The 18115-nt window shown below is 51.4% G+C and overlaps 4 protein-coding genes across 4 annotated transcripts; 2 read left to right on the top strand and 2 right to left on the bottom strand.

Annotated features, from left to right (window-relative positions):
* Positions 1 to 141: 141 nt before the first annotated feature.
* T310_3502 (G-patch domain protein) lies at positions 142 to 4796 on the bottom strand (the record flags this gene model as incomplete). The annotated part of the gene is made up of 6 exons (XM_013473581.1): positions 142 to 942; positions 1090 to 1107; positions 1811 to 1849; positions 2037 to 2208; positions 2569 to 4533; positions 4591 to 4796. The coding sequence occupies 6 exons, from the start codon at positions 4794 to 4796 to the stop codon at positions 142 to 144; spliced, it is 3201 nt and encodes a 1066-aa protein (XP_013329035.1).
* Positions 4797 to 6076: 1280 nt separating this feature from the next.
* On the top strand, positions 6077 to 9414 carry T310_3501 (Serine/threonine protein kinase Kin1; the record flags this gene model as incomplete). Its single annotated transcript, XM_013473580.1, has 3 exons — positions 6077 to 6676; positions 6743 to 7370; positions 7427 to 9414. 3 exons carry the CDS (start codon positions 6077 to 6079, stop codon positions 9412 to 9414), a joined length of 3216 nt encoding a protein of 1071 aa, XP_013329034.1.
* Positions 9415 to 10229: 815 nt separating this feature from the next.
* On the bottom strand, positions 10230 to 11809 carry T310_3500 (uncharacterized protein; the record flags this gene model as incomplete). The annotated part of the gene is made up of 4 exons (XM_013473579.1): positions 10230 to 10500; positions 10737 to 10777; positions 10941 to 11312; positions 11729 to 11809. The coding sequence occupies 4 exons, from the start codon at positions 11807 to 11809 to the stop codon at positions 10230 to 10232; spliced, it is 765 nt and encodes a 254-aa protein (XP_013329033.1).
* A 3880-nt stretch (positions 11810 to 15689) lies between these two features.
* Positions 15690 to 17637, top strand: T310_3499 (histone H3 methyltransferase SUV39H1/Clr4; the record flags this gene model as incomplete). The annotated part of the gene is made up of 3 exons (XM_013473578.1): positions 15690 to 15788; positions 15968 to 17024; positions 17168 to 17637. 3 exons carry the CDS (start codon positions 15690 to 15692, stop codon positions 17635 to 17637), a joined length of 1626 nt encoding a protein of 541 aa, XP_013329032.1.
* Between the last annotated feature and the right edge of the window lie 478 nt (positions 17638 to 18115).

Raw genomic sequence — 18115 nt, 5'->3', positions numbered from 1 at the left:
ATGTCCCTGTTTCCATCCTTGCTCCAGTAAGGGCTCGTGCTCCCGGAGCATCCGACCAAGATAAGCGATCCGGACCCGTTGTTTATTGGATATCTGTCGTAGAGTTAGCATCGTTCAGCGTCGGCGAGAGAAAGGGATAGATCATACCCCAGCTTCACTTTGGACTTTGCGAGCCAACAGTCCCACACTTTGCGTCTTGCCGATAGTCACTGTCACGTCAGGCCCGCCTCGATCACTCAACCGGGCTCGGACCTTGATCACATCGCGTTCGCTCATCTTGCCTTTCTCTTCTCGCCGTCGCTCCACATCCTCCGGGATGAGTTCCTCCTCGGACTCTTCGGCCATGGTCAATTTCCGATCGGATATGCCGTCGGGATCATAATCTGTGGTCGTCACTCCGTTTCCTCCGTCTGTCGTGCTGTCAGGGACTAGATTCTCGGGGTCACTGACAATGCACTGTGGCAACCGGTACAAGGCTCCGTTCTCATCATAGCAGCCTTCGCAGAGATCCCCTGTCGGCACGGTCACCCCGGCAGCGTCAATGATACTCTGCGCGGTGGCAATGTCGCCCTCGCGCATGAAGGAGATAGCTGCGCGCAGAGCTGCCCACACCTCCGGCCGGCCCGTGACTCTGGTATCGAAGAACTCTTCCCGCTCCCGGGCGAGTTGCGACGGGGTCCACGTGCGACGCTTGCTGCGCCAGACATGAGGACGGATGGGCTGATTGTAATGTTCGCTCAGCGGGAGCGTCGCTTGCTGCTGGAATCGTATCCGGCTCGAGTGAGATCGATGATGGGTAGTCCCGTCGTTAAGAGAGGCGGACGAAGGATGACGGCGGGAGGTGGGTTCGGAGTTGATGGCACGAGAGGAATCGGCATGACGCTCTTGCGTTATCCCAGCCGTGTCGTCACGGTCGCGCGCGAATAGAGATAAACAGCAGCCCTGTCATGACAGGAATAGAGTCAGCGAAAGACCATAACCATGCCCAGTGGGTGGATCGATGATCAGAGAAAGCGCAGGTGGGGGCAATCGGTGATCGCGGTGGTCGCTGAAAATCCGTCCAGACTGCTAAACACCGGGCGAGCTTACCATCTTGCATGATGTAGACTAGAAGAAGAGAGAGACGGAGAGCAAATTGGGGCTCCAGATCTCAGCAAAGGCACCCTTCGTCTCAACGAAGACGTGTAGGGGCGACGGGGAAGGGTCTTGGTTGTTGGGTCGGTCGTGCTATATTTGACCACAGCGCTAACCACGGAATCGTATTCTTAGTACAGCAGGGCGTTCGAGTTCCGGCAGATCTGAAGACAAGCGATAGGAACGATCAGCAGCTGGAGTCTGATCACTCGTCCGTCTTCAGCCTTCCTATTGACCCGAAGGACAGGAGGAGACAGCCAGGGAATCCAGCATCGTCGCCCGCATCATCAGCCGCAAACCACAACAACCATCAGAGGCGGTTAGTTCGCCCGTGTTGGTGGAGACGTCAAAAGGTGCGGGGTGAGAAAAAAGAGGAGATAGTGTCAATGCGACAAAGGCCCCAAGGCTCCGAGGATCTCGAACTAAAACACCGGCGTGCCTTGCTGTCAGGAGAGCAGAGCAGGAGACTAGCTAATGCCTAGGTAAGGTAACGAATGGCGGCCGCATTGTCCGACCACAGCTGATGTCAACCCACATCAGCAAAGCTTAAACAGCAGCCAGAAAGTTCCTATGTTTCCGGCCATGACAAAGGCAGGTTCCAGCGCCCAGAGGTACCTTTGGCCGCTGCATTGGCCAAGCATCTTGCGCGCAGGGAGCCTCTGGATGCATGGCATACGTTAGCCCCCCACCTGCCCGCCTGAGTCTGTACCATGAACTGCCATCAAGGTAATTAATGGCGAATCAAGTGAATGGGCATGGACAGGTAGGACCATCGCGTCACCCGCTGCAAACATGAGGGGCCAAGAACAGTGCAAGATGCAAGGCTTCATTTCTCCGTTGGGGGCGGTGCGATAAGATTGCTATTAGAGCTGGCTGGGGTTTCACTGCATTGCCGCACGTACCACTGCCCAGGAATGAGTTGCTAGGAACTGCGTAACATCTGGTGACACCGCCGCAGCCACTGTAGGCTGACTGTCTTCTGCTTGTTCTTTTACGCAGTCCGAGTTCTGTGACACATCACTTGCGGAGGAATTGTAGATTGTGCAGGCAGTTAGCCGCATCACCGTCCGATGGCTACAGAGAATTATATAGTAGTATCTACCAAGGCTTCAGTAAACCCCGCTGCCAAGCCTAGGCACGCTCTAGAAACCCCCCTAGCATTCCATGAGAAGCCAAGGGGCAAGTCCTTCTATATCTTACACGGCTGTAGCTCTCCTTGCTTTGCCAGAGAGGGAAGGTATGCAGTATACTTAGGTAAAGTTGGATGGTGAATACGATGGCTACGATCACAGGGTCCAGCGATGGTGGATTGTCCACACCTCCGCTTTATCTATATTCCTCTTTTTGGAATCGATTACAGATCCCGGTTTCTAGCATGACAATATATACATACAGTGAATATGTAGGCAACCGAGTAAATGTACAGCGCCCTACTAATCCTCCTCGTCACTCCCAAAGATCGCCTTAAAAACAGCCTCCCCAGGCCGTTCCGCTTCCAGAGCTTCATTCCGCTCCGGCTCGATGACGATCTGTTCTCGCGACTCTGCGAGTACGGGTTTGTCCGAGTCCGTGCCCGCAGGAACCGCTCGACTGCCCATGCCGGATTCCTGCACGAGTTGGTTCATCACGTCTTGAGACACGAGATCCAATCTGGAGCTACCGGCCGGGTGGGTCGCAGTCGAGGAGCGGGATCGGTCAGGACCTCCTTCTGGAAACTCTCCTGGATCGTGCTGGACATGAGCTGGCGGCTTCACGTTAAACCTCTTACAGAGCAAGCGAGAAGGATAGAATGAAAGCGTGCTGCGCGTCATTGGCCCAAACATGCCAATTTTAGCCGCCTCTTCCGCTGGGTCTTGAGGTTTGGCAGGTGGTCGAGTCAGCAGGTTGTCACTGGAAGTCGAGGCATCGGGCATATCCGACGCCTTGGTGGGCGCGGAGCTGGCAGACGTGAACCTCGACGCCATGATGCCCGAAATCGGTTTGAACACCTCGGCAGCCCTGGCAAACTCCTGCATCTCCGCGACCCATTCGTCCGTCGTCGATCCAGGTAAGCGGTCCGGCAGCCCGTCCCTCAGACCGGCTCGCACCTCCAGGAACGTTCGGTAACGAGCTCTCTTGCCCTCGTCCTCGGAGTATGGCATCCAGCCACCCACTGCTCGGTTCAAGGCTTGGATCGCAATGTCTTTATCCAACTTAGGAACGAGGTCCCACAGATTTTTACGCCTCTGGGCCTCTGACATCTCATATCCCTTAGGTGCCTTCTCGCCCAGGGCGGGCGGTAGATCCGTCCTGCCGGTCAGCTTGACGATTCTTTCCCGGGCTTCAGGTGTCATCCAGTCGAATATCGACTTCCCAGGCAACTGAGCCTCCCCCAAGAGTTCCGCCCGAGCCTTCGGATCGAGGGTGGACGCCTTGGCTGCGTCCGCAGTCGACTGGTAATTGGACACATCTCTCTCCGTCGAGGGACGTTTCGAAGATTTCCAGTCTTTTGGAATCTCGGGCGGTTCATACTTCTTCTCGGAGATGGATAAGCTCGATATGCTATCCGCTAGAACAAATCCATCCAGAGGCAAACGGCCATCGTGGCACTTTCGGAAGCCCGCAGCGTTCCTGGCCTGGGAAGCCTTCTTTGAAATAAACACCGGCTTATGGCTCAGAAGTGGATTCGAAGAGCCGGTTATCAGTCTTTTTTCTTCCGTCGGTTTGGGCTTTTTCTTTTTCTTATCGCCACCAATGGTCCGGTTGTAGGAGATTTTCGGTCCCATCTCATACGGGTCTTCTTCATCCGAGCCAGTATCATTCAGCACGCCGACTCCAAACCCTCCTCGACGAACTTCCTTGTTCTTGGGTTTCTTGCCCTCCAGGCGCTGACCAAAGAAGGGATCGGAAGCATCTTCGGAGTCCGAGTCCTTTCCGTTTTCTGACCGCAACCCGGAATCGAGTCGTGCTTCTCCCTCAAATCCAAGGCCCTTGTGGTCTAGCTTTCGAACAAAAGCAATCAGCGGGGGGTTTTCTGGAGCAAAAAGATGGGTTTCGGAAGTGTCATCGTCTCCAAGCGATCCATCATCAGCTAGATTGGCCTTTCGACGCACTTTCGGGCCGATGCCTTGACCTTCCTTCCAGCCCATCTTTTTCAGGAGCTTGACCCCCATCGTTTCGCCCTCGATTTTCAGGAGGTCCATGAGGCCACCCCGACCGGCCAGATACGATTGGGTCGATCCGAAGCCGGCAAAGTCCTCCGCGGTCTGCAGCTTCCTTGACTCTTCCGCTTCCCGGAGATCCTCTTCATCCATAAAATCTTCAGGACGTTGCTGTTTCACGTCCTTTGCACGATTCTGGCGCGAGGAAACAAAGGTCGAAGGCGTCCATCCTTCCTTCGATCCCACCGTGTTGAAGTACCTAGATGAGGCACGTTTAGTCTTTCTGTTCCCAGCTCACTGCGAAGTGTGTGCTCACCCGGCGCTGAATCCACCGGTGAAAGCGCCATGCAGGCGCTTTCGCCCCCGTTCATCGGTGACTTCCTGCTTCCAGATAGGCACGTAAGAACCATCGTCGCGAACGTTGGCATCCAACGGAGGGAGAGGGGTCCCGTAAAAGACGTATGGGGATTGCTGGGACTGGAGATCGGCCTCGAAGGCGGTTCGAGATCGTTTGCTAGCCATGGCGACGCATGTCCACGTTGAACGCCCTACGTTGCCTCACACGTAGTTCCACAGAGCACGTAGCAAAAGCTGGAGACAAAGCGAAACGGAGAGCGCGTGACGCAAGTAATCCACCAAGCTGGCTTGGAGAATGATCGATCAGAGGTATTGTGGGGGGCAAGGCATGTAACGCTTGTAATACTTGGGGCTGCGATTTCCCCAGCCTGCCCGGTCCGCCTTGAGCGGGATTCGTCTGCGACCAGGGTGCGTGTGAACTCGCAACGGGCGTGAGTCCCTCGTTCAGGATGCGAGACGACGATCAGCCATGGGGGACAGGTGATCCAGGCTGAAGGAGATAATGCTGACTGATGCTCCAGAAAACAGTCCTGGACGGTGGGTCTGGCAAGTCAGACGGGCGGGAGAATGACAGGCACCGCCACAGAATGGGGTTGCCACTGGCGCATGTGGCTGCTCAGGCCTGAGGAAGGACGACGGAGGGCTCTTTGTCCAATCCACAGGGCTGGACGGCTGACGGGATCATACGAAGAGTCATGGAAGGGCAGTGATATCACATCCTGCTTAGGCAGCTCTGCAGGTGCAGCCATTCGCATCCGGCAGCCCTTGATTCCGGCACGGCCAAGTATTTATAACTCCGCAGGCCCATGGGCTCCCACGGGTCCGCCAGGGACTCAGGCACTGCCGTGGCTGCTCCGTCCTTGCAACTCCACCTGCTTTCGACTCTCGTCTGGTCGTAAACGGAATCCTCCATAGTCATCTCGTCCAGACTCCAGAGTCGCTCCTGCCTCCTGCCGCCTTGGCGATCGCCGGGCGTTGCCGCATCCATCGACCGCGACTGCCTCGCCGGGGCTAGCGACTGCTCCGGCCGTGCCTTCCCTCCCTAACTAAGCATTACCCGCCTCGCCAGCCTTCGTTCCTTCTCGTTTCGCTCAGCCCAGCCTAACCACGCTTTCTTCCACCGCCGCCTCCAGGACGCTCCTCCCCCGTCCACGTCAACTCTCGAGTCCTCTCCGTTCGCTCGCCAGCCTTCGTCGACGGAGAGGCTCCAACAATACATGGAGGGCGCCCTGCGACTGCCTGCGTATTGGAAGGCTGCTCTCCGCTAACCCACTCCGTCCTCTCGACTCGCTCCGCACGGCGCTGCCCTGCGCCCGTCGGCTGTTACTCAACACGACCCCCTCCCCCCTTCAGAGGCCCCGACGTGTCCTGGCCCGAGCCTCTGGGTTGGGATCCTCTAGAACCTGGCGGTTGATTCCCCCAAGCCGCGCTGCTCCTCCATCGGCATGTCCACGGCTGCGTCATCCTCATCAGCGCCTCCGACGGTTGTTCGCAGCCTTTCCACTTCATCACGCCCTCAAGCGCAGCGTCCCCCGTCGTCCGATCTCCCCCACAGGGCTCGAAGCACCACCACTAGACCGCCTTCATCCTATTCCAACCACCACTCGTCTTCTCGATCTCGGTCCTATGACCGTCCTCCTCCCTCGAACCCCGCTGCGTTCGCCAACGTAGCTCGCCGGGACTTTGAGCCCTCCAACGCTGCCTGGACTTTGTCTTCCCGTCGGGAAAGCTCCAGAGATCGCTCTCAAGAGCGACACCCTTACCGGTCCGACTCCGTTCGCTCCCAGCATCATCGGGCCTCATCCAGACATCAACGGGACAGCATCGATATGGCGGCAGCGACGACGGCTCCTGCGGTCGCGGACGGCGCCGCAGCGCCAGCACAACCCGTCCCCGGTTCGCAACCGCCCGCTGCGAACCCCGCTCAGCCGAAGCGTCGAACTATGATCACTACTCCGACCGGTCAATGGGCCCTTGGGAAAACCATTGGAGCTGGAAGCATGGGGAAGGTCAAGATTGCCAAGAATCTGGAAACAGGGGAACAGGTAGGTTTTTCCTTGAGCCCGTGTCCATGATGTGTTTCGGACTCATGCCAAACTTCATACTTCCAGGTTGCTGTGAAGATTGTTCCGAGACAAGCAATCGACGAACATCGCAGTGGCCGAGACGCCGAACGAGCGGATCGCTCCAAGGAAATCCGGACTGCGAGAGAAGCGGCCATCGTTTCCCTCCTCGACCACCCGTATGTCTGCGGCATGCGGGATGTCGTCCGCACGACCTATCACTGGTATATGCTGTTTGAATACGTCAACGGAGGCCAGATGTTGGACTACATCATCTCTCACGGCAAGCTCAAGGAGAAGCAAGCCAGGAAATTTGCTCGTCAAATCGCCAGTGCCCTGGATTACTGTCACCGGAACAGCATCGTGCATCGGGACCTCAAAATCGAGAATATCTTGATCAGCAAAACTGGAGACATCAAGATCATCGATTTTGGGCTCAGCAATCTCTTTTCGCCTCGCAATCACTTGCGGACCTTCTGCGGCAGTCTGTACTTTGCTGCTCCGGAATTGTTGCAGGCAAGACAATATACTGGCCCCGAAGTCGATGTCTGGAGTTTCGGAATCGTCCTCTACGTCCTCGTCTGCGGCAAAGTCCCCTTCGACGACCAGAGCATGCCACAGCTCCATGCTAAGATCAAGAAGGGCGTGGTCGAATATCCTCAGGGGCTCACAGCAGGTTGGTCGCCATTCCTCTTCACGGTCTCTTGGCTTCTTTACTAACTAACCGCACAGAATGCCGCCATCTCATCTCACGCATGCTTGTCACAGACCCTAAGCAGCGAGCCACTCTAACAGAGGTCATGAATCACCCGTGGATGACCAAGGGATTCAACGGTCCCCCCGAAAACTACTTACCCAACAGAGAACCTCTCCAGCTGCCCTTGGACCCCGAAGTGATTGAGAAGATGACAGGTTTTGATTTTGGTCCCCCGGAATATATTACGGCGCAACTTACCAAAACTCTTGAATCGGAGGAGTATCAACAGGCCGTCAAGATGTATTCCCGAGAACAATCGACTTCCAACGCAGGAGGTGAGAAGAAGAGAGGAGTATTCGACTTCTACCGACGCCGGAACTCCTCCAGCAGAGATACTCTCTCAACCCCCTCTGCCGAGGCTGTGCAACTGGGGAACGACCCTTTGAATGCCTACAGCCCCTTGGTGTCAGTTTACTTCCTTGTCAAGGAGAAGCTGGACCGGGAAAGAGCAGCAAAGAACTCTGGGACGCTCGGTATCCATACACCCGGTGATACGGTCCTCAAGATGCCTGACCTACCGGCTCCCGAAGCGGCGCATACCAATCAGTACGAATTGCCTGGGGAGAAAGACACTGGTGGAAGAACTCGTCCACGTGCGAGAACGCATGGAGATGACGAGATCGGGGAGGGAATCAAGAAACTCCATCTCGGTTCCTCCGCCGCAGCTCCATCTCCTGCTGTTGCGGCCCCACAACCCGAAACGCCTGCGAAGAAAGAGAGCACTGCGATCGGTATGTTGAGGCGCTTCAGCACGAGAAGGATAAAAGACCGAGGTCGTGACAGTGACCGCGAGAAGGTCGTTTCCACTGCAACGCCAGCTTTGAATGTACAACCACCAGCCGACCTGGCTTCGCCCCCTCATCGGCACTTAAGCATGAGACGGACGCGGCGCGCAGAGCCGTCTCCTACAACGATCCATCCTTCGGAAAGTCAGCCACAGCATCAAGATCTCTTGCGAACTCCGGGATCGGCACCGCCGGCCTCGCAATCCAACAAGTTCTTGGAGAGATCCACGAGCGTGAATTCGGCAGACTACCGTTCCCGACGAGTGGCAAGAAGAGGCGGTTCCGATGCGATGGGATCCGGGAACGAACCCCCTCTCACGAGTGGCTCCGACCATTCCAGCATCAACGGACAGAAGGCCCAGCCAGGCGACTCTACAGGGGCGCAGGACTCCAAGCTCCCGTCTCGTGGTCACACGATGAGAACGAAGTCTCTGGGTCACGCGCGGCGCGAAAGCATTCAGGCTAGAAGAGCTCGGCGTGAGGAGGCCAAAGAAACCGCTGTTCCGGAAGCAGCAGATGATGGCGATCTTTCGGGCACGGGAACGGCTTTGGAGAGCGCGAACACTGGCGAAGACTTTGCCAAACCAGTCTATCTGAAAGGACTGTTCAGCGTTTCGACGACCAGCAGCAAGCCTCTCGCCTTCATCCGTGCCGATATCATCCGAGTTCTCAAGCAGCTTGGCGTTGAATACACGGAGATCAAAGGGGGATTCAGTTGTCGCCATGCTCCGAGCATCGATCTCGATAAGGTGGTCGACACGGGTCCACCAAGCCCTGACCGACAAGGGCAGGTTTCCAGTCACCGGCGCCGGATTAGTTTTGGAGGATTGCGCAGTCACGAGCGGGAAGAATCGAAGGACGAAACCAGGGCGGCGCATTCATCGAGGTTCACACGGAGGACCCAGGGACCGCCGGACCGTAGCTTTATCACCAACTCAGAGGGGTCGGACGAGTATGTTCCGCCTCGCGACAACGTTGTGGTCGGTGAGCGGGTGGTTGGCGAGACTACCACCAGGGTTCAGAGTGACACAGGAGAGAATCTGGTTCTCCGATTCGAGATCTTCATCGTCAAAGTGCCTCTGTTCTCGTTGCACGGTATCCAGTTCAAGAAAGTGGCGGGCGGCATGTGGCAGTATCGAGAGATGGCCAAGAGGATCTTGGACGAATTAAAGCTCTGATTGTGCATATTTAATTTTTTTTTCCTGCTACTGACGTGATATTTCTCTGCATTCCGTGATGATATTTGTCCTTGCTGTTCCTAACCTTGGTCCCCCCTTTTTTTTTCGGTTTTATATCTTGTCCGTGTCAAAATTTCACAGATTGCAGGCCTCATATTTTCTGCTGTACATTATAATGAACAGAGCTGCGACCTGGGAAAGTTGGTTTTCATTCCAGCGTTGTAAGGTTTCCTGTCATGGCATCTCAAATTCCGCCCGAACTTTTGCCGTTTCCCCCAAATCGCTACGTTGCCTCCTCGGGTCGGTGCAGAAATTGTCATGCTTGGTATGACGATCATCATGGAGCCCTATTTGTTCATTTTCGATTTAACTCTACACATCTAGCCTTGCTCCCCTTTTTATTCCCATAGTAAAGAAATTCTCGGTACAGTTGATAAATTAATACTATATCATATTGATGAAAGGTGTGTCTGATCCATTCGTGTTTGTGTTTCTTCCCGACTAGGTATATGGGATTTTCGGTAGGCGGGTTGGGCGGGTTGTCGAGTAGTAGCCTGTTGCCCTTGGGTAGTTTTTTTGAAAACGAACAGGCAAAAAAAAGCAGGTGGAAACAAAGGTCTTGCATTCAAGTGGTTCATTCAAGTGGGCTAGTATGTTATCACTTCCATGAGTTCGTAACTTCCCTTTCTGGCCAACATCTATCTAGTTGTCCATTCTCGACCACAATCGAGTCGGCATACCCCCTCTCAAAAGATAGCTTGTGAGCTATCCTCCAATTTCCGCTTTTGCTTCCAGCTTCATTTGTCTGATCGTCGCTATTCTGAGGTTCCACCACGGGGCTGGTCTTCTGGGCTAGACATGATGCGCTCGGTCTCAGTAAGCTGGCTCGACTGGGACGACTGTGAAGGAGGGTTGCTGGTTGGGATCGAGTCGAAGCTACCGGTCATGGCATTCTTGGGTACCTTAACTTTCACGATCCATTTTTGCTCCGGGGTGTTATTGTCGGCCACGGAGTCTTCGCAGGCTTTTCGAACAATGTAAAGGAAACACTCCCGAAGTGAGACCTTTTTCCGGTACTGGGAGGTCCTTGAAGTCATTTTCATCAAAGAGCTCCGAAGCAGTGGTCGAGAGGATCACGTCGGAATACAGTAGTCTTCAGGTCCGCTGTTCTTTGACCTGCATCAGGAAGATCGTCTCATTATATGTCGTGAGAAATCCGTACTTGAGTTTCCAGAGAAGCATGTACTGAGACAGCTGGCCTTGTTGTAGAGAGTGATGAGTCTTCAAGAAAGTGCGCCATCATTGGGGATGACGGGACTCACCAAGGTAGTGCCTGAAGTCCTTGTCCTGTAACTGTGCAAAGCTGATTGCATGTGCCCATGGTGTCTTCACCTCTCCAACAACAAGGGGCTGCCCAAGCCGATTAACAATTGCCCAGTCGGGGCACGTTTGATTCTGGGGGCTATCCCGTGAACTTGTGCGAAAATCGGTAAAGTGGACTGTCACCCAAGGACACTTTGACACACTGCTGTCATCACATGTCCAATGTTTTGGCCAAAACGGCCGCAGACAGTTGATTCATCACCACACAGAAGCTGCTCATTGTACAGATGCAGAGGTACTTGAGCAGGCGACCGAGGGGCATACGCCAGGACGACGTTGGCATTCCCTTTCACTTCCAGGAAGGATTTGCGAGCCTCGACCTCGAATTCACTCCAGTGTTTCCTTCCCGCCTTCAGCCAAACTTCCTTCAAGCTTGGACCAGTCTTTCCTCCCGGCTTTTCTTTCAGGTCCGGAAGGAGCTGTTGGATGAGATCATCTACCGTCAGACAGATCGGTTCCAAATTGTTCGTCATTGGAAGTGGAAGATTCAGAATTGATGGATTGGAGAGGGTGTGCTTATGAAGGTACAGTTCCCAGAGTCACCAGAGATATAAGGCTTTGTCGACAAGAAGGATGGAAAAAAAAACTCATCTCCACAGGACAATGGCAACAGTTTTATGTCTATTCGGGCCCATCTCCCACTGTATTCCATGGGAATGGGTGACAGATATCGGTGTGATATCTTCTGCAGGTAAGGTTGCCCTTGTGCCCTAGATGCATGACAAAGATGTTGTTTGTCACTGTCACTTATCTTCCGAGACCTGTTGGACCTTCTCAACCCCAAAACGAAAGCAGAGAGGTGGATACTGAGACTCAACGAATGGACCAGACTGCACAGGAATAACTGGATCGCTATAATGCAAGGCTATATATGCACCTTGTCTGGCCCAGTTCTCGAGATGATGCAAAGAGGTGGGGCAATTGCTGATACCTGAGTAGGTGGATTTTCTTTGCTTTCCTTCTTCTCCCCCTTGATCACATTGAATATTGCCCTAAATCCAGGACTCTCCATGTTTTTTTTTAATGCTGGATGCACCACAGTATATACCTTCCAGAATCCAGACATACTCTCTAACTGGATGAGAACAAAGACGTTCAAGTGAGTGAATCGGTGTCATCCAACAACATGCATACCACCTTCTTGTTGTATCTGGCCCAGATTTCAATGAAAAAAAGCGCTCTTTATGTCCCAGGAGACGCAATTTACCGTCAAGAATGATTGATCTTGGTCAGTGCACTATCTCTGCCAGTCCATATTTAAATGGCTATTTGTGCACAGCAGAAAGGAAAGATGCAGCTGCTATCCCTCATGTCTTTTGATGAACAGATGGTTCTTTCATCTAGCAAATTGTGAATCGAACCCCGTGCTTGTCAAAATTACATACCTACACCTAACTAGACAAGATGCCAATCAACCGTGACATCTGGGTTTACTCTTGGTTTAAGGAACATCAATAGATCGGCACTGATGTTTCATTTCCAACGCCTTCCCCCTCGGCCTGGAGGCTTGAGAAGAAGATCAGTGAGCATGCATCAGTGTATGAACAGAAACAATTGGCCCTAGAGAATGGATGTGTGGCCTCTGCAGTCTTCATCTGTTCTAGGGTGGATGAAAATAGACCGACCTCCAAAAACGAGTAAAATAGGGCATAGGTGGAGAGATTGATTTGCAGATATATATATTTCTACTGTACCTATAAATATGTCATTGGCAACAAAGAAAGGCGCCTTCTCAGCCCTGTGAGGTAGTAGTAGTAGTTATTTTTGACCCTTACTACTGCGCTATGTTGGTTGGGATGACACTGCCTACCTACTTCACAAATGGTGGTGCCTGGCACTGCCTGCGGCTCGCCCTTGGCACTTCTTCCCCCACAACCCCACACATATGCCAAGTTGCAATTCACAGCCCCATGATATATCATCAATAATGATCAGCAGGTATAATGTGAGCAGAGCAATAATAGTGGAAGAGTTGATAATCACTGCTACAGTGCTATTTAAAAGACAGCACTGCCTCAGGCATTGAGGGGGTTGAGGACTGTACCAACAAAAACTAAGTTAACTACCTACTGAGGTGGGATTCGCGATTCCTTTCTTGTCTGCGTCTCTGTTGAAAAAAAAAAGACTGTCGAGATTATCGACCCGACTCTCGTAAGTAATTACATATCTGAAAAGTAGACTCCAATCCCATTGCAAAGTCCGTATCATTGTGACATTGTCATTCACGAATCACATAGTAGAATACAGACGTTCGTACTGATGTTGTATTATTAGGGTGGATACACTCCCACCAGTGTACTGATATTCGCCTAATTCCTCGGCTGCACCCCGCCCCCCCCCCTTCCCTCCCCACCGAAAAACTGACTCCGATGCACACCCCCCTTTAGGGGTAAAATACCTGTTTTGACATCCCCTCTATTATAAAGAAAATACATTCGCACAATTGTAATGCTTATGTCAGCACCCGTGCTTAACTAACTAACTAGTCAGCTCCTGCTGTGGCCATTATGTAAGCTCTGTGGCTGTTCTCTGCTTGCAATGACACCCCTAAAAGGCTTCATATAGAACCCCTACAGGCTTCACACTGGAACCCCTATAGGCTCATGCTGGAACCCCTATAGGCTCATGCTGGAACCCCTATAGGCTTCCCTATGGGCTTCAAACTGGCACCCTATAGGCATTATATAGGCTTACATTACCTAGACGAGCGGAGCGAGTCGTTAAAGGCTTGTCGTAAAGGAAAAATAACCAAAATTTTCTAAGTCCCTATAAAGTGCCCGTAAAGCCCTATAGCAAAGCCCCCATAGAGCCCATAGCGAAGCCTCTGTGAAGCCTATAGTAAAGCCCCTGCGAATCCCATAGGGCTCTACGTAACTAGTATTATAGGTCTTATATAAGCTTTATAATAAGCTTTATAATGAGCCTTATAGGGAGCTTTATAGGGAGCTTTATGGGAAGCTTGGGAAACAGTTAGGGGAGGCATAGGGGAGGCTTTAATTAAAACTTAGGGAGGCTTAGGGAAGGCTTTAATTAAAGCTTAGGGACGCTTTAGTTAAAGCTTAGGGGAGGCCTTAAATTAAACGGAATTTTTTGAGTGTTCTCTTTTACCATACAAAACGGGTGGGGAGTCGAAACTAAACCGAAAAGGGAGGGGGGTGCAGCCGACGGGAGGAATTAGGCTACTGATATTTCACCGGCCTGCAGGCCGATGAAACCTTACTTTAACTGTACTAGTTTGTCGACCTAGCTCAGCCTCGGCACCAAGAGCACCTGCCACCCACTTTTTTCATGCAACCTACTAAGGAAAAAAATTCTAAATACATTTTGTATACCTAGTAGTGATAGAACTATTCTTATCTTAAAAGAATTAATAAAGCCTATAATAATAAAGTCTTTACAAGGCAATTAGAACTTATAGTAAAGTTAGGAGTAGGCAAAATGAATCATGATAAGATCATGTGTTTTGGTTTCTTGGCGCCAAGTTAGGTCAGCAAACTAGTTTGGTAGGTCGACTGACATTTAAAGTAAGGTGCAGGCCGATGAAATATCCACGCTGTGACAGTCAGGGACCGAAGGCTAGTCGGTCAGAGTCATGACGCACAGACTGATGTACTCCGTAGTAGCCGAAAGTATTAAAACCCTTCGAGGGGCACTGAATCCTTCATGTACCTCGTCCTCAACGATCTCTACCGCATCTTCCTGAAGGCCAATAGATGTTGCAGACCACACTGTACCCTGGCAAGCCCCTTTGTTGCACACTCCAGGGTAGCGCAGATATCTCCAGAAAGAAGTCCAGCCTTCAGGCCAGGGATCAGTTCCGTCCCACAGCCAGCTCTCTTAGTTTGCTGTTTCGCCTTTGTTCTTCTTATTATTTTCCATCTTCCCTATCACCCGTGCAGCCATGCTTGCTGCCTAAGTTGCAGTTCGACTCATGCGCCTACTTTGGGCTGCTCGACGCCTTTATATAGTTTCCTGGAAGTTGGAACCCCACGCGGGCGATGATACTTTGTTCTATTTATAGAACGCCGCGCTGACGGACAGCCAATGAACGTTTTCCTATTTCAAATCACTCCTCTATTATTGGCTAGAGTAGTCAACTGCATTAATAAGACAATCTATCCATCCTCCAGCATCTCTATAAATTAACAAGAGAATATATAACTCTTGGATTTATGCCTCGACATGAACACACTTATATGGCTGGCAATAGTGCAATGGGGCCAAAAATTTGCACGCTGATGCTGGTTGACTAGCCAACTCACCCCTTGCTATGGCCGACCGGACAGACCAATTGCGCCATTATATGAAAAACAACCCACCTCCCATGCGATATAGCGCATCTACCAAAACAACAACGCAGATTGAGCAGAACCAGCAACGCGTCGCAGATGTCGATTTAAAGGCTGATTCGGGTCGAAGACATTGACTTATTACAGGGCGCACCCAAATAATCACCGAATGATGGAAATGAGCCCGAAACAAGTCATATATGTGCTCAAGGCTCAACAGCGACAATTTGGGATTTAAATTCACGATCAGAGACCATATTATCTGCCAACTGGTGAAACAAATTCCTATGGGAACTGTCAGAGCATTGGGGGTCATAGTTGACCATAGAACACGATTTTGGTTCTAAGACAAAACAAGGTAAGTTTAAATCCTCAAATAAATTTAATAAATTATTTATTTCACATTGATCCAGTAAATATGGCATAAAATTGAATATGATACAATTGTACACTTCTAGAAGTGAATATTAAATATTGATAGGAATATGATGACTAATATTATGGTAGCTGACTAATCAGTCTTAGCTTGGTAGATTAAAACCACCCTTAGTCCCTCCTGACAATAACCTCAACAACTCTCCACTTCAACTTACCCAAGCCGCCATGATCCCGCCCCCAGCGGAGGCTGCAGAGCGGCCATTGCAAAAGATGAAAGAGCAGGAGGTGATAGATCTCACTCAGGACTCGGATCCCGACGATCAGGTACGTCCATTTCATTCTACCGCGTTTGGTGGTCCCCTTTATCTCCAGTCTGCAGAACCAGCCAGAGCCTATGAACCGTGACAGCCACGCAACACCACAGAAATTTATGAATCTACCTTTATATTTCTATGTACCATGGCCTGTACAAATATTCTATTATGTTTTTATGTTTAAAACAGGCCTGGTTGCCCATCTATGGGAGCATGACTCCCCTGGGTATCTGGGGTTTGTTTTCTATCTGTTGGGCAGCGGCCCGTCTCGTGGTTCGCTCCTCGGAAATGCACCAATCACAAACTGACGTTGCTGGATTGAACCAGGCACAAGAAACAATCAACCTACTCTCGCTTTTTACCAAGAGACCTGCGGCAGAATCTCGCAAACGCAAGGCTGAGCATAATTCAGACAATGTATCCAGCTCCAGCGCCCGGTCGGTCAAGGCCCGCAGTGAAACTCCTGGCCATGAAATCAAGCTTGAGGACCGTCCATCTTTCAGCGTGGTTGTCCCACCTTTACCTGCCAAATCTGGGAACCATGATAGAGGCCTTGATTCACTATCGCTATCCAAGCAGTCTACTTCAGTGAATACCAGCGAGAGGGAAACAAGTGAAGACACACGCAGTAGCGACACTTCTACTAGTATCCAACCAACTGGACTATCCACAAAGTTCTACCCTACCGATGCCTATGAGACTCGTGCTCGGCGAGGTGCCTATCCTCGTGCCAAAAAAGTGAACCGCCAAGATATTCCTCCCTTAATGCCCCTGAAAACTTCTCCAGTCAAGATGAGTCCCAGCAAGCCGCTCTCCAAACGCCGTCACCTACGGCAAACTCTGGAAGACAAGCTTGCTGCTATCAAGGGACCTCCCGTGACCTTAGCAGACAAAGGCAGCAATGCCGGTCTGGCATCGAACTTCGAATTCATCAGCTCGTACAAGCTCCAGAAGGGAGTGGAGCGGGTGGATGATTCGTTCAACGCTGGATGTGATTGTGGGCCTATGTGTAATCCGAAAAAATGCACCTGTCTCTCTCAGGAGCTTGACTCCGAAGACCTTATGATCCCCTACCGGAGACTAGAAAATGGGCTACTCGTTCTCTCGCGTGACTTCCTCAAGAAAACTTCCATGATCTACGAATGTTCGTCTCACTGCAGCTGCAATAAGGACTGCTGGAATCGAGTGGTGCAGCACGGCAGGACTATCCGGCTTGAAATATTCCACACAGGAAGTCGGGGTTTTGGTAAGTTAGTTTATTATACTGTCACTATTATATTGTTTTAGTTTTGTTCCTTGTCACTTTAATTTCTACTTCTAGTTTATTCTGTTTTCATGGTTATGATATATAGTGCCCATGATAATCTTATCAAAGCTAACCACTATCAGGTCTTCGTTCCCCGGATCCAATCCGTGCTGGGCAATTCATCGACTGCTACCTTGGCGAGGTCATTACCAAAGAGGAGGCTGATCTGCGAGAGGAAGCTGCCGGACCGACGAGTCCATCATACCTCTTCTCTTTAGACTTTCTTCCTAATGAAGACAGTGACGATGAAGACAACTACTATGTCGTTGATGGCTATCGACTCGGCTCTCCGACCCGATTTATGAATCATTCCTGCAACCCTAACTGCAAGATGTTCCCTGTCTCGACGAACCATGGCGACCCGCGTCTGTATGACCTGGCCTTTTTCTCCTTGCGTGACATCCCTCCAATGACGGAGCTCACCTTTGACTACAACCCCGGCTGGAAAGGGGACAAGCGAGTCGACCCGAACGCTGTCAAATGTCTTTGCGGCGAGCCTAACTGTCGTGGTCAACTGTGGCCCAATCAGCGCAAGAGTACCAAGGAGGACTGATCGCAAGCTACCATTCTCAGCCGGACCGGGTCTAGTTACTAGAAAGAATGTGTTGGATTCAACAACATTCTGACCGCTGACATTGCAGCATTGATTCTATTTTACATCAACATAAACGGAGGTCTGATCGGTCTCCGATCCTGCATGCTCTATCCAGGCTTCTCCTTGCAACTGCCAACAACCGACAGCCAATATCCAGCTCGGCATGAGACGCCATGTTAGAACTTCCTTGATCCTTATCTTATTCTAACTTTCTACTGTCAATAAGATACCCCAGGTGCTGTTGACTTCTATGATACATTGTCGTTTTTTTTTTGTGGGGCTTTGCGAATAGAGCAAAGAAAATATTTGCAAGAGAAAACAAGCCGGCGTTCAGGGTTCTGTCAGCATTATTGAAGCAAGCATGGCGACAAGTGGGAATGGCGCATGGGAATGGAGATTAGAGTTTGGCGTTTTACTTTCCTTTTCTTGACAATTC

This window comes from Rasamsonia emersonii (assembly GCF_000968595.1).
Source record: "Rasamsonia emersonii CBS 393.64 chromosome Unknown ctg1118621760072, whole genome shotgun sequence".
In the NCBI taxonomy this organism is placed as follows: Eukaryota; Fungi; Ascomycota; class Eurotiomycetes; order Eurotiales; family Trichocomaceae; genus Rasamsonia; species Rasamsonia emersonii.
This window is presented reverse-complemented; position numbering and strand designations above follow the sequence as displayed.